General features: G+C 38.3%; 1 protein-coding gene and 1 pseudogene across 2 annotated transcripts; both read right to left on the bottom strand.

Moving 5' to 3' along the window:
• Positions 1-200: 200 nt before the first annotated feature.
• vrtn (vertebrae development associated) lies at positions 201-7,741 on the bottom strand. 2 transcript variants are annotated; one of them, XM_084954417.1, is made up of 3 exons: positions 7,519-7,741; positions 6,017-6,375; positions 201-3,379 (listed from the first exon to the last, which is right to left on the bottom strand). In XM_084954417.1, exons 2-3 carry the CDS (start codon positions 6,326-6,328, stop codon positions 1,634-1,636), a joined length of 2,058 nt encoding a protein of 685 aa, XP_084810543.1. In that variant the 5' UTR covers positions 6,329-6,375; positions 7,519-7,741; the 3' UTR covers positions 201-1,633. The 2 variants fall into 2 exon arrangements, with proteins under 2 accessions (XP_084810543.1, XP_084810541.1); XM_084954415.1 differs by having other exon boundaries at positions 6,017-6,348.
• Positions 6,338-13,972, bottom strand: LOC146371493 (uncharacterized; annotated as a pseudogene).
• Positions 13,973-14,671: the final 699 nt, after the last annotated feature.

Genomic DNA, 14,671 nt, shown 5'->3' with positions numbered 1-14,671 from the left:
ATGCTTTACACCAGGTAACCCGTGTTCATGAGCTGACATAAAGCACTGCACTTCTTAGGTTCATATGCAGTTAAAAGAAGCAAAACCTGTGCTGAGAAGAAAAAAACAAAACAACATGCCAGCATTCTTAACTGTACACTTTTCAGACGTAACGAAAAACAAATGCTCAGGTCAAATTTAGACTAAATTTATTATGGGGAATCCATAGGGTGCACAATACAAAAGAGTAGCTTATGAAAAGACAAATCTTCACAGATATTTTACTGATGTAGGTAGTTCTAAAATTGTGTGCACAATGACACGTCTTCATACATTCAATTTTTAGCTTGTTTGGTTTTTTTTCACAAAATTAGATTCAGTTAAAAAACAAAAAAAACAAAACAAAACAAAACAAAACACAACAATAAAATAATAAAATACTCTGAAGTACATACTCAGAGTGTGTATCACATTCTCATTGCTACGGATGTCAGATACTGCCACAAATCACTGGTGTGCCAAAAATATGCACAAGATGTCAAGAGAAAAGTGTCACCCTAAATGGAAACCTCCTCCGATTTGGTCTGTTAAACATGATTTTTTAGCATACAGGAACCTTTTTAAGGTGGCCATTTAATCCAAGAATGTCAAGATCATTTCCTCTAAATCTAACCCAGTAGTTAAATGGAGTGGAAAAGGAGTCAAGGTCTTCTGGTTGACAAACCAGTGCTGATTTACACCACTGTCACTCCTGCCTCCAATGATGCATGGAGGCACGAGGTGAAAAGGACACCATGTGGATGTTTCTGCAGTATAACTGGCCTATTGATAACATGGCAGTAACTGACATGCTGGGAGATGGAACTAGATGGTGTAATGGCTCAAGTAATACATCCAACAGTGTACTGGTACTATGAACTACTAAGTTCCTAAACAAAAGTCAAGCCAGCATGTCAAAATCTTAAGATCATTTAAAAACGACCTCACCAATTCGCTCGCTAATTTGTATTACAAAAAAAAAACAAAAAACACAACAACAACAACAACAACCTGAAAGGAAAATGCAACCCTGTTTTTTCATAACAAAAAGTAATCTTATCTGAAAACTAACACTGTTTACATTCAAAGAAATAAAAAAAATAAAATAAAATAAAAAAAATCATTAAATCCCCAGGCCAATTACAACAAAAAACTTACACTTACACTTAAGCATTAAGAATTAAAGAAAATAAAAAGTTAAAGAAAGAAAAATAAGGACACCCGAATTATATAGTGGGGATGGGGATTAAAGGAGAATGTAGGAGACGCAGGTTCAAACAAAATGACACAAAACAAAAGCTTTGAACTGCCTTTTGCCTGGAGGGTAACATGCAGGGTTTAAATGGACCCACAGCTCAGTTTCTTTTCACACATGTGCATGTGCAAATGTCCAGGAGGGAGGAATGACCTACTGGGGTGGTACTGGGGGGGAGGAAAGGACACAATGCATTTAAATGCTAAGCCCATGTATACAGTCTTTTAGAACATTAGAACATAAGGCAACAATGTGTAGGTAGTTTGTTTAGAACAAAACGCTAAGGTATGAACGTGACATAGACTAGCAGAGCTTTCATTTTGCTCCTGAATGCCAATTTTTTAAGTGGCATAAAAGCTTTTAAGCGTGAATTAGTGACACCCCGTGATGCAAGGCTCGCTTCCACATGTAGTAGGTCGAGCGAGGGGTGAACGGGAAGTAGGACCTGAATTCTTTAAATGTGGGGAAGGATTTCTCCTCAAAGCGCTGCTGTAGGAAGAGCTTGGCCTTTGCCTTAAAGTTGGCCAGAGTCACAACATCCATCGGAAACATCGGCTCACCTACAGGTGCCTTTCTGTGAAGGATGTGGGTGGGGACAAAGGGGGGCATGGTGGGCCTTTCTAGAAATTTAGGGGTCTCAACAAATGGGGCTACATGCTGACTCTCCACCCCGCTTTCAGTGGTCTGGTTTTCTGTACCTGTGCTCTCCAGCGTCTTGAGGACATTGGCCTCTGTGTTCTGGGTGACCATTTTCTTTTTGTGGTTCTGGCTACTACGCCACAGCCAGTAGAGGCAAGTTGACATGGAGGGGAATTTCATCTTAAACTTTGCCAGGGACCATTTGGCCTTCTGGACGTGCAACTTTGCAGCTTCTCTGAGCTGTTTTTTGCTCATATATGCAAGCCTGTAGCTTCTATGTTTTTGTCTGTAGATCCTCATCCTTGCCAAAGCAGGCTGGCTGACATTGCGCAGCTCTGGTGACAGACTTTTGGGGCTTTGACTCTTGTCTGAGCTATCCTCACTGCTGCCAGTGCTGCCTTTGTACCCTCTGTTGAACAGCATGGCTTCTCTTCTCCAGTTGTAGTAGGTTGATCTTGAGATTCCTGGAAAATTTCTTTTAAAGATCCTGAAGGGCAAGGATGTGTTCATGGCAATGCAATTTTGCAGGCAGCGCTTAGCTTCCTGCATATGTGCCACATTGTGAGCACGTTCTGCATCCAGCTTGCCAAGGTTGAGGCCAAACATACCGGCAACGCTATCATTAGGATCCAGCTCATCCTGCTTTGCATCAGGTGATGACCAGGCTTCCTGCTCTGTGCTATCTCCTGAACTCGTCTCCCCAGTCGAAGAGGTGGTGGAGAATTTTCCTCCAGATTTCATGAGCTCATGCTTCCAGTTGTAATAGGATGACCTAGAGATCTCGGGGAAGAACTGTTTAAACAGGTGCAAAGGGATGAGCTTGCCTGATAAGTAGCAAGCTTGCAAGAAATGTTTAGCCTCATACCTGGCGGCTGACTTTTTGCAGTGTTCCTGCGTCTGCCTCTTCCAACGATAGAAGGTCCTCTTGGTGATGTTGTACTTGTCTTTCAGACTGGGATAAGAAAGCTGGGGGTCCTGAATTTGCTCGTCACTCTTAATGGCTGACACACTCTGTGTGCTGTTAGGGCTTTCAAATGTAAGCTCATTTGTGCTGACTAATGCCACAAAATGATTGGGTCTGAATGATGATTCGGACTGCAACTCACCAGACCACATAATGTGGATGGTTTGGGGCTCAAAGTCTTTCGGGCAGGTCCTCGGGCGTATGATTCTGTTAAAATAGGGCCTGATTTTCAGATTGAACATGGGGTAGATGGAGTAGATGTTGAACTGAAGAACTGATGACAGGGCGTACACATGCCACATGTTAGCATAGGTGCCAGGGAAGCAGGAAGCTTTAACATCTGCATCAAAGATGGCCTCCAATACTGTTCCAGGCAGGTTTACCATGTCCTCAGACTCTTCAGCACACAGACTGAAGCGAACAGCCTGCAGCATCATTTTAGAATCTATCATCCCAGACAAGTAGTATCTCTTCCACAGCGCCATTTCCACTGTGGTTCGTACCTGTGAGGGACAACAACAGGGACAAAGAAAATTTTTGTTGTTGTGCTTCTGTTCACCAATTTTAAAATTCAAGTGTAGACTTTCAACTTTAATTCATGGGGCCATTTTGCATTAACTGCTGATGAATTGCAATTACAATTTTTATACGTAGTCCCCATTTTCACAGGCTCAAAACTATTTGGATAATGAACTGACAAGTACTTTGATGGCCATGTGAGTTTTTTTGCTTGTTATTTCATGACAAATGGCAGATATAATTTTGGAAGTATTTTTCATTTTGACTGTAATTTTAAATATGACACCCAAAAGACATGTCAGTATAAGTGAGAGAGGCTAGTTTTGGGCTGAAGGAAAATAAAAGGAGTGACCAAATCAACAATCTGGTCTATTCTTTACAAGAATAAATGTACTGGTCAGCTCAGAAACACCAAAAGTCCTAAAGCCTGTATTATACACAGTTATGGACATTGTTAGCTGGCGACCCAGCAACCAAGCAGTCATTCACGTTATACTTCTTTGAAGTCCTGGGTTCATGCATAGTTGGTAGACTGTTATGTAAATTCTCCACTGACGAGTCTATGCAATCATAAAAAAATAGGCAGGCACGCAGACATCCACATAGACCATTGCTCTAACTGTCTGATGACAAAATGAAAATGAATGTATGAATGAAAAGTATGATCCCCACCTAAAAGACCCTGCATGGCATCAACTTGCTAACGGAGATTTGATTTGTTAATCCTGATATTAGAGAACTTCCCTTTTTTTTGCATGAAGCAAGCCTTAAGGTTTGGTCACATATCCTGGTCACTCACTCTGAACCTTAAACGAAACCCCAAACTGCTTAGCTTATATCCTTTAAAAAAAAAAAAAAAAAAGACAAGACATTTAAGGACCACTCGTTTCTTATGAAGCTTCTGATATGATCCATGCCACATGAACTCATTATCAGTTTGGAATAAAAGCTATACTTCTTTAGAGTTCTCTCACTGCGTGGACATTAGGACTGCTAGCAGCTGAGACACTGATTAACAGTCATTTCTCCTGCTGCACAGATTAAATATTCTTTTCACAGTTGGCATCATATGATTGAGATGATTGAGAGCATTTCTGAGTGAGGATGATTGTGGTTCTTACTCCAGGATGTTTAAGAATTTAAGAAGTGGTCTTTTAAATACAGACTGCATTCATAGTCGATTTGTTCTGACAGCATTTTATATTGAAATGATTTCACAATGAAAATTAGTTGCTAAATGCAGACGAGACTAAAGTTTGAGAGTACAAAAGATCTGAAAATGTTATGCTGACATTGACGCAATGCTGACACCTTTGCAAGTGCAAGTGGAAAACATGATTAGTGGGGTTTTTTTTTTTTTTTTAAAAGATCAGTAAAATTGTAGGTTTTCATCTTCAAACTTTTTTGAGATATCCATGCTCATTGCTTCATATTTCAATCTGAAAAGAAAGAGGCCTGAGAGTAGGTGGACAGGTCTTTTAAAAAATATGTCAAATACATTTCTAGATATATCATTGTATATGTCAAATTTTTAAATACAAAATTTCTGGCAAATTGGAGGTTGTTTTAACAGAGATGTTCTAAAAATATGATGATTTGAGATGGAATAACCTGATCCCCATTCGCTGATAATGTTGATGATTTTAAATCATGCATTCAATATATGACTGAAGTGCACAATTTCAAGTGGTTTTATAAGAAAAATTGGAGTACATTTCTAGGAATTACAGCCATTTTTATATATAGTCCCCCATTTTTAAAGGCTCAAAATTGATTGGACACTTGACTGGCAAGCAGTTTCATGGCCAGGTAATGTCTTTTTAATTGTTATTTCAATTGAGGGAACATAATAACTGAAAATTGATTCAAAGTGTTAAATTACATTTTACAGATTTTCACTGTAATTTTAAATTCGACATCCAAGGACATGTCAGGGCAAGTGAACAAGCACACCAGTCAGCTCTGCAACACACACACAAAAAAAATATCCCAAAGATCACAGAAGGCAACTAAAAGTACAAGATGAGAGAATTATTTGAGTGTTAAGAAAAACCAGGTTGAGCATTTCTAATGAAATCAAGAACACTCTTAAGGAGCTTGCCACACCATTTTAAAAGTATATAAAAGAGATACATTAATGTCAATATGAAAGGTTTACAGTGAGGTGCAAAGCACTGGTTACACTGAAGAACAAAGGGGCCATATTAGACTAAAACAATCTATCAAACCCTGCACCTAGTTGAGATGAACGTGTATCAATATGATGGAAAAAGAAAAAAACTCTCATTATATGTCAGACACAGTGGCAGTGTTATGGCCTGGGAGTGTACAGCTGTCAGTGTAACGGAGTCACTACAGGATCACCTCTGAAGTGTACAAAGCTGATCAGAGTGCTTCAAAGTGCAAAAGAATGATGACCCCCCAAAAATTCCAAAAGTAACACAAAAGTGTATCAAGGAAAGGAAGAAATTAGATATTTTTCCACCGGTCAAGTCAGTCACCAGGTCACAGAACATGTGTTTCAGTGATGGAAGATAAAACAAAAGACAGATAACCCACAAAAAAGGCCTAGCAGCACAAGGCAGTAAATTTAGACCATTAGCGCACACGATCCTGCTTACCTGTAGCTCCAAGCTCAGTCCAGTGTTGCCCACTAACAGCAAGCTGATTGCATCGAACAGTAAGTTGCCTTCTCCATCACAGTTTAGAGGCAGGAGGCCCCTGGGTGCATCAGCTGGGTACAAACCATGAGCTGCATCGTCAACTCCTGCCCACTCAGGGAAATCCTGACAGGTGGTCTTGGGCAGCTGAAAGGCAGCGAGGACTTGCTCCACCTTCTGGGCCACTTTGGTCACTGCATCTAGGCCAGGGCTCTCTGTGGCCTCCTGGAGCTCTCCCAGAGCAGACAGCATGACCTCATCCCTCTGAACCATACCTGTGGATCACACCAGAGCTGCAAGGAAGGAGGAGGAGATAAGACCTAAAGGAAGAACAGTGGGGGGAGAGAACAATTCCAGATCCCAGGAAAACTGAAGATTATCTGAGATTTAATTATTTAAACTGTTAAAAAAAAAAAAAAAAAAAAGACCAGTAAATCTTATCCCAATGCCTTTATCACAAGTAAACTACATTACTGAGATTACTGTGGCTGAAACATGTAAAAGCAACAACTGCAACAACTTTAATCCTGAGTTACCAAATGCTGTTAGTAACAAATAACTCCACACCACCTCCTCCTTAATTAAGGAAAGGCTAACCCGGAAATTAAAGCATGTCTCTACTACTCATCTCAGCGAGTTTTATTTAAATGTAAAATTATTGTGTTTTCAGCAGAAGCGCAGCGTATTCACGTGATAAAATGTTGATTATCAATTATAAAATTAAAGGGAGCCCAAAATATTGCTAGAAGCTCTCACCTGCAGCTAACAGGCCTGACCCCTCCTACAGTGAAGCGAGTGGGTCAGCACAGGTACGATACAGTTACATTACAAACACTAAAATCTCCTAATGCGTCAAAGCTAAACCAAAATAAAACTGGATTAAACTAAGCAGGTCCTATGCATCTGTGAAATAACACCTTTTAATTATTCAAAGTTTCATAAACGTTATGTTTAAAATTTAGATATAGTCCCGTTAATTGAAAGAAGAACAAAAAACACTTTGTTTTAACTCAAATGAGTGCATCACACTTCCGTACATTTACAGGTCGCCTAATAAAAATACAATCAGCAAAAAGTCTGTAAAATTGGCCTGGGTCATAGTGGCCCGTGATGAATATTATTTTTGTTTTTATTAAAATAGAGAAATTGTTAGCGACATTATTTAAAGGACAAAAAGAAAGAAAGAAAAGAAATCTGAACAATTTCAAAGTCATTACCTAGTATATGGCTCAATTTGCGCTGCGTCATGGCCTGTTTGTTTTGGGGGTTTTATTTACCCGTTTTTTTGTTTTCTGCCAACGCTTATGATTACTTAAAAAAAAAAAAAAAAAAACACGTACCACTGACGCCTTCTTAGTCACCAAAAAAACCCCCCAAAAAACAAAAAAAAAACTGAACGAACACCGAACAGTAACTCCACATCACAACCCAAAAACAATGATGGAAGCCATTATCTTTCTTACCTGAGCGTCCAGTGACCTAAGATGAGTATCAATGAAAACCACGTACTCTTACTGGTATCTTACTGGAGGGTTTCACAGATCATAGATTGCTTTCACGCTGCGAGTGTTTTAGTCCATTGCGTCCGTTTAACCTCTGGGAGTCCTGTTCTCCGGTGTGCAGTTGAGATGTGGACATCGATTAGCAACACCTCCCTTCAGGAAACAGTCCACGGACGACCCTGGACGCCTCTCGCCCTCCCTCCCCGCGAAACACCTCCTCCTTTTCTCGTCTTCCCCGCCTGCTCCTCCTTACGTCGTGCCAGGGTCAATTTCAAAGTGAAGTGTTAACCGGAGCAAATGTGTTAGGGGCCATAAGAAGGTACTTGTAGTTTTTTCCTCAAAGCGTTTTGGCTTGTTTTTGTTCACACTGAAAAGTTCATTTTCAAGGTTATTTGTCAAGTGCTCTCGGGTTAAGAGAGCAGCAGGGCCTCATTTTTGCTTCATTAACTGACCAACCTTACGTTTATGCTGCATAAAAATACACGTTGTCAGTTTATTTTTATTATATTTTTTTCCACTCAGAAGACTACAAATCAGTTTTAGGTTGTCCAAGGTAGACAGTAGTGTAAAGTGCTACTTAGTTATTGAAGTGGATCTGTGTAGACAGGGTGTGGACATGAGAGGAGAAAAAGGCTCCAGAAGCCCAGGTCAACTTGTTTCTCTACTGTATCACTTTTAACACCTCCTCTCCTGCCTTTTGCAGGATTTCAGGGATCAAGGCCTTTTGTTCCACACACACACAGAGAGACACCCCCCCACACACATACACACACACACACACACACACACACACACACACACACACACACACACAATCCCAGTGACTCTACCCTAACCCCCCACAGCTGGAGGACACCCTCTCTGGAGGACTTTTTTTTAAAACCTCCAAAACTCCCCCATTGCATTCACACACCAGGGGACAAGAGCATTTGTCCCCCCAAAGATCTGTGCACTCCAAGTTCTGAGCAGACTCACTGGTGCCTGAGTTCACCGGGGTTCATGGCTTTGGTCTGAAGCTTATCAGCTAATTGGTCAATGTGTGAATGTGGTTGCTTGTGTGGGGGGTTTACAGTAGAATGGGTACATTTTACACTTTGGTTTGTATAGTTAACACTGCAAATAATGCATACAAACACCCACTTGTTAAAAGGTGCAGCTCTAGGTGTGTGGACAATTTCTTTTCCTTCCTTTAGATTTGCATCCATTGTCTTAGTTTAAAGTCTAAAAACATGTGGACATCCACAGAAAGGGTTCACTAAAACTTAGATTTTGAAAGATGATCACTATGGTGACGCAGAAATCACAAAGTGAAACGGGCAAAAAAGCTTTTAAATACGCCGCCATATTTATTTATTTTTTAGCCCTGAATAATCTATAGAAGGAACTGAAACTGTCAGATCTGGATACTACAAGGGAGTTTACCCATATGGAAAAGAAATAGTAAAAACTTATAAAAGACTTGCATAAGATGTGGCCTACTTCATATAGTGAATCATATAAGGCTTATATGATTTACTCATGAAAGTGGCCACTTTCTCATTACTTTCATATATTGTTTTAGTAAGTATCCAAAACATACACGTTTCATTTATATAATTTTTCAAGGGATCTTACATCTGTTTTCACTCTTGTATGCTTTCATACAAGTTTCACACAAGACAGATACAAACTTTGTAAGATTTATATATACCTTTTCCATATGGGTAGGTTGGTTTCAAAAGCTTGAGAACATAGTTCTTTTGGCCGATAAAGCTACTCTGAAATTCATTTGAAACTGAATCTTGTTTTTCCATAAGATTGCATATGAGTTGGAATTTGTCTTCCCTAGCTTGTACAGTGTGGCAGTGCCATTTTGGCAAGGTACATCTGGAAAGGGTGATTTTTGATCTCAGGAAGGCTACACTTGGATGAATAGAGTGTGAGAGATTACATCATTACAAATTTGACTGAAAAGTACATTTTATGTAGTTCTAGTTCAGTAACATTTTAAAACATCTTCATGTCTGCTCTTAAATTTCATCTGTACTTTAGTGGCTTTCGGGCAATTGGCAGAAAAGGTACTCTATCCATCTTCACTTCTTGCATTCCTATGTTTGACATTAAAATAAGCGTACGTCTTCAGAATCTGATAAAGATATTTGCTTCTACTTAACATTGTATGGAATAAGTGCCTTTAGCCAATTCCAGTAAGGCTCCTCATGTGTATTCATGCCACCTTTCTTGTCAGTGTTTGTGTCTTCACCATCTCCTCAACCCCCGCAGACTCCTGGCTTTAGCCTTAGGTGTGTAGATTAGCTGTGCTGCGCTGCACTGTGAACACAGTAGTGGGCTGGCTGCAAGTATTTAAAATGTAAATAGGGCAGCACCGGGACCGGCTCCGGGAATTTCTTACCTGCTGTGGATGCATGTCTGTGAGTTAGTGTGAGAAAGAAGGGACAGAGCTTTAGATTGCATCTAACATTGCACTCTATACAAATTTAATTAACATTCATGGCACAAATTGCTGAATGGTCAGTTTCTTGTACTCCATCACTTGCATGAACATGCAACTCTGCTAAACGATTCAGTTAGACTTGTTGTGCTTGTTGTGCTTTTTATGTGTTATCAATCTGGTGTTTTGTTTGTGTACATGTGCTTCAGTTTCTTCCCAGTTACTCCACCTGGTTTGCAGAGCGATTAATTCAATTTAACAAGTACTACAATTTGCATAGGAGTGGCCAAACATGGAACTGATTTGCCTAAATCTAAATATTTTTAAATATTTTAAGAATTCAGTTTTCAGTGTTTTTGAACTTGAGATTGTACAGCCAGATAATTCTGGAACTTAACATATAAAGCATACAGTGATTAACAAGTTATTTGACCACCACAAAATGTATCGTTTACATGTTGGAACAGCCCAGTACTGTGTTTTATGTGTTATGCTTCTGTAATGGTTAATCCACCAATATGCCCAGGCTCTTTAACCAAATTGTTGTTCTTATTGTTAAAATATAATTACTGTTGCTATCAATGAATTTTTAAAAAATTATTGTTTAAAAAGCACATTATTATCTTTGATTACGTTTTTTACTTGCATTCCTAAACATAAAAATTAGTTTTAGAGGTTGAATGTGTTGAATGTGCTGGTTTAAAAACATCTACTTACATCTCTTCAACTTTCTTCTTTTTCTTATCTCACTTCTTGCCTCATTTTCTTATCACTGATCATATTGCCCAGCTGAAAGTTGCAAAAAATTCTTAATCTGTTTCCAATGACTTTCACTTTTCTGTCCCTTCTACCTGCTTTAAATTCCAGGTGTCTTTCTTTTGTTGTACTACCTAAATACCCTTGCCATTGTTTAACATTAACATGTGTATTTCCTATGCTGACTGACTCGTTTGGAGCTTGTCTACTGTCCCATTTCAAGGGATTCTTGTGTGGTAGTACACAGTAGTTGATATATTAAATCTTGGTGATTTCTCACTGCTCATCATTTAAGAGCTCAGCCCCTACAAATGAACTCAGTGGATTTTTTACTAGCTTTTCTTTTCTTTTCTTTTCTTTTCTTTTCTTTTCTTTTCTTTTCTTTTCTTTTCTTTTCTTAATCGCCCAAGGGTTTTTATAACATCCAGACTTGCTCCAGACTGGCTGTTATAACACTGTAGGACAAAGTTAAATTTGATTTGTTCTGCTACCTGCGTCCTTTTTTAACTGATACTTTTTTCAACAAGCCTACCTTTTTCCTGGATAGCTTTCTTTACCTGACCGTTAGTTGTTCCCTACGGAGCCACAGTGGCATTTCTAATGCCTCAAGCATATACTGGTGTTGTTTTCATTGCCCCTAAGCAAATCCTCAGAGACAAGCCTGAATAATATTCAGGTGTGACGATGCCGACTTGGCTGCTGAACCATACCCCACACATTGATTTCCTTTTTGCCCAGACAATCTATGCATGTACATATATTTTAATAATGCAGTATCAGCTTCTCGTTCTTGCCCCACCACATAACCCATGACATTACTGACGTTCTAACTGTATTACTCATATGCAGTGCATGTTAGTCTCAGGTCAAAATTTAGTCACTAGTCAACAAAAGTTTTCAACTTTCACTAGATTATCTACTTTCTGCCGACTTTTATTAGTGATTTTTTTTTTCACATTTAGAATCTAATTCAGTTCCCCATCTTTCCACTTTCCACCAATTTGTCCACTTTCCTATCATTTTTTTAAAATTATATCTATATTATTCCATTATATAAAGTGTTAACCTCATTCAGTGCAGTTTGATCATCAAACTCTTATTTCTCACCACTGCACACGGTTTCCACATCAGATAACACTGTAGCTGCTGCCTGTTAATTAACCTGGGCAGAAGAGGTGGTCCAGGGTGGAGCCTGCTTTGAAGAAGAGGCCCAAGAAAAGAACTAAAGCATGAGACTTGACAAACAGCATTTGGGGGTGGGGGGGTCTTTTTGTAATGAATTCTAGTCATTGTCTGTAGTTTTCCCCTTTTTGCTTGTAGACCAGTGCATTTCCTATATGCTGTTTTTGTTAAGTCAGTTAGACGTGGGTAGGCAGAAAATCTCTTTGTCCAGAGGAAACCAAAATTTGCTATTGCCGCTGTCACTTCCTGTACTGCGAACCAGGTGTCATCACCGAATCTCTCAAGTTAATAGCAACCATCCATGTGAGAGTATGACTCTGACCTAAAGCACAATTATCATCCATCTGAACCATGTTTGTCATCTTATCATCTGTGTATTTTAGATTTAAACACACTTTTGCACCTTAAATTTTAAACCTTAAATTACATTTACATGTTTAGGAAATACACACAAGCAAAATCACTGGATTAAAACTTCAATCTCAAAAGGAAGCAGATCTTTTTTAATATATCAAACACATCAATACTGAGAATATAGTGATATATAGTGATATTAAACACATGCATTCATATTATTGATATGATTGCATGTATTGTGTCCTTTGAGGTCTGAAAATAGAGATTAGGTACTTTTTAAATGTTGAAATAATGTTCTGCAATGATGAGACATGTTCTTTAACACCACATCTAATCTTAAAGAATAAGAGTTAGAAAATAAGCAATGCTGATATAGTGTCTTGGTCTATTTCAGCTTTACTAGGTTTTATCATCACTATTATAATCGGATCACTTCTAACTAGCTCTCTTTAATTGGGTCTCTTTAAGCGAAGTATGAAAAATAATTTAAACAGATTTCTGCCAAAAAATAAATAAATAAAAGTGAAATACACTGGTTGTCTTTTGCTGTACTTGGGATGATGCTCACAGGTGTCTGAGCTGGTAAAAGCAATGTTTACAATGCCCAAATAGTGGTTTTAGAAAAAAAAAAACCCTCAAAATAATATATAGATCTTGCTGGATTATCTGAAATATGTAAATGAGGATTATAAATTCACATATGCAAAACAAACCTTTTTTTTTATTGTATATGCATAAGAATAAATCTGTACTTAGAGGTTCAGGTTCTTGATCCACGATGAAGCCTCTTTCTCTCCCTTTCAGTGCTACAAAAATACATTTGTTATTATCTTTTCTTTTACTTTCAGTATGTCAGAGTCTACTGGTCAGGGTTAACAATTAAACAAACCTGACACCCTGACCCACAGCTCCACTGATGTTTTGGCTTGCTCATCCACAATCACCCAGCACCTGAATTTCTTGTTTTGGGGACTTTGAAGAGTGACAGTCAGAGTTATATCACATGCAGTCTGCTGCTTAATCTGATACTGAGCGTCCTCTTGTATTTGAGCACCAGTTTCATCCACCTACGTCTGAATGATCAGCTTTTGTTGCTGTTTATATCAATGTTTTTGCTTCGGGTAGGTGAACAGAATATTCTGTAGTGACAATGTTTCATCGGGCATGAGGTTATGAGAGAAACAAGAAAATGTGTTAATTACATAGATTCGTTACTCAGGGCTTTCTCGTTATTAGAGAAAAGGCTTTCATGTTGACAGTGCTTGCTGATGTGAGGAGAGTGACAGTGGTGATGTCCAGCATCTTTCACAGTGAGATCTTTGATTCTCAGAGTGCATTTTGACTCATCATCCTATGATATAGATGCCTGGATGACTCCATTTGGTAGTACAGCATTGTAATCAGTTTCTATTTTTTTATGCCAAGATTTTATACAGCAAGGAAGCAGATAAAATCTTTTGCACATGGAAATGTAATATTATAAACTCGTTCTTAAAATATTGAACAATCTTTCCCAGTTACACCTGTGGAAAGAGGAACAAGAGGCTCTAAGATCCTGGAAGTAAAAGATTAGATTATCAGACTGAGATAGGATGATGAGACTGGGTTCATTTGTCTCTCACTCTATGTGTTCTGATCAAAGATAAAAGCAGCAGCCACATAATAATATGACATTACCAACCATCCCATGTGTGAATCTATTCATGAAAAATTCAGGTTTACTGTCATTGTGCTTCAACTGAAATTGAATTCAGTAGAACGCTGTAATACAGCCTTTTTTGTAATTTCTGAACATTTACATTTAATTTAGTGTGTTCAGTACCTATATAGTATATAAATACTTTATGAGTACAGGAGAAGAATGGATTAACAGGTGGAGATAAAAGAAATAAAATTATACTCTGCACAATTTGTCTTTCCTTTGTAATGGATGTAATCATCACATCACCACACGCACTCTGGTTTTTCTTCATGCACACTTCCTATAATTTATAATCTCTTTCTGCTATTTGCACATTTTTTACTGTAAATTTCTAAGTTAAATCTGTAAATTTTGTATAACCTGTAAATTGTAAATACTGTGAAATCACTGTCATTTAATGGTTGGGCATTGCATTGCACAGCTACAAGCATTTCACCTCATGTCATACTGTGTATGGTTGTGTGTGTGACAAATAAAATTTGAATTTGAATTTGAATTTGAATCCATGCAGTTGGATTCTCTAAGCACTAAGATTCTCTTATCCTAATTTTTTATAAATTCTGGTTCACACTTTACCTTGAACTCATGACAGTGTCGACTGAGGTCAATAAAAATGAAAACATCCAAGGTTTTTTTTTGTTTTGTGTTTTTAACTATAACATCACAAGTGTGCATTTTGTGTGTTT

This window comes from Perissodus microlepis, chromosome 15 (assembly GCF_051167445.1).
Source record: "Perissodus microlepis isolate ML-2025 ecotype Zambia chromosome 15, ASM5116744v1, whole genome shotgun sequence".
NCBI lineage: Eukaryota > Metazoa > Chordata > Actinopteri > Cichliformes > Cichlidae > Perissodus > Perissodus microlepis.
Note: the sequence above shows the minus strand (reverse complement) of the source record. Positions and strands in the feature narration are given on the sequence as shown.

Coding starts and splice junctions, on each gene's coding strand:
- vrtn (XM_084954417.1), bottom strand. CDS start 6,328: ATGGTTCAGAGGGATGAGGTCATGCTGTCTGCTCTGGGAGAGCTCCAG. Junction 3,380..6,016: donor GACTGAGCTTGGAGCTACAG/GTAAGCAGGATC, acceptor TGTCCCTCACAG/GTACGAACCACAGTGGAAAT.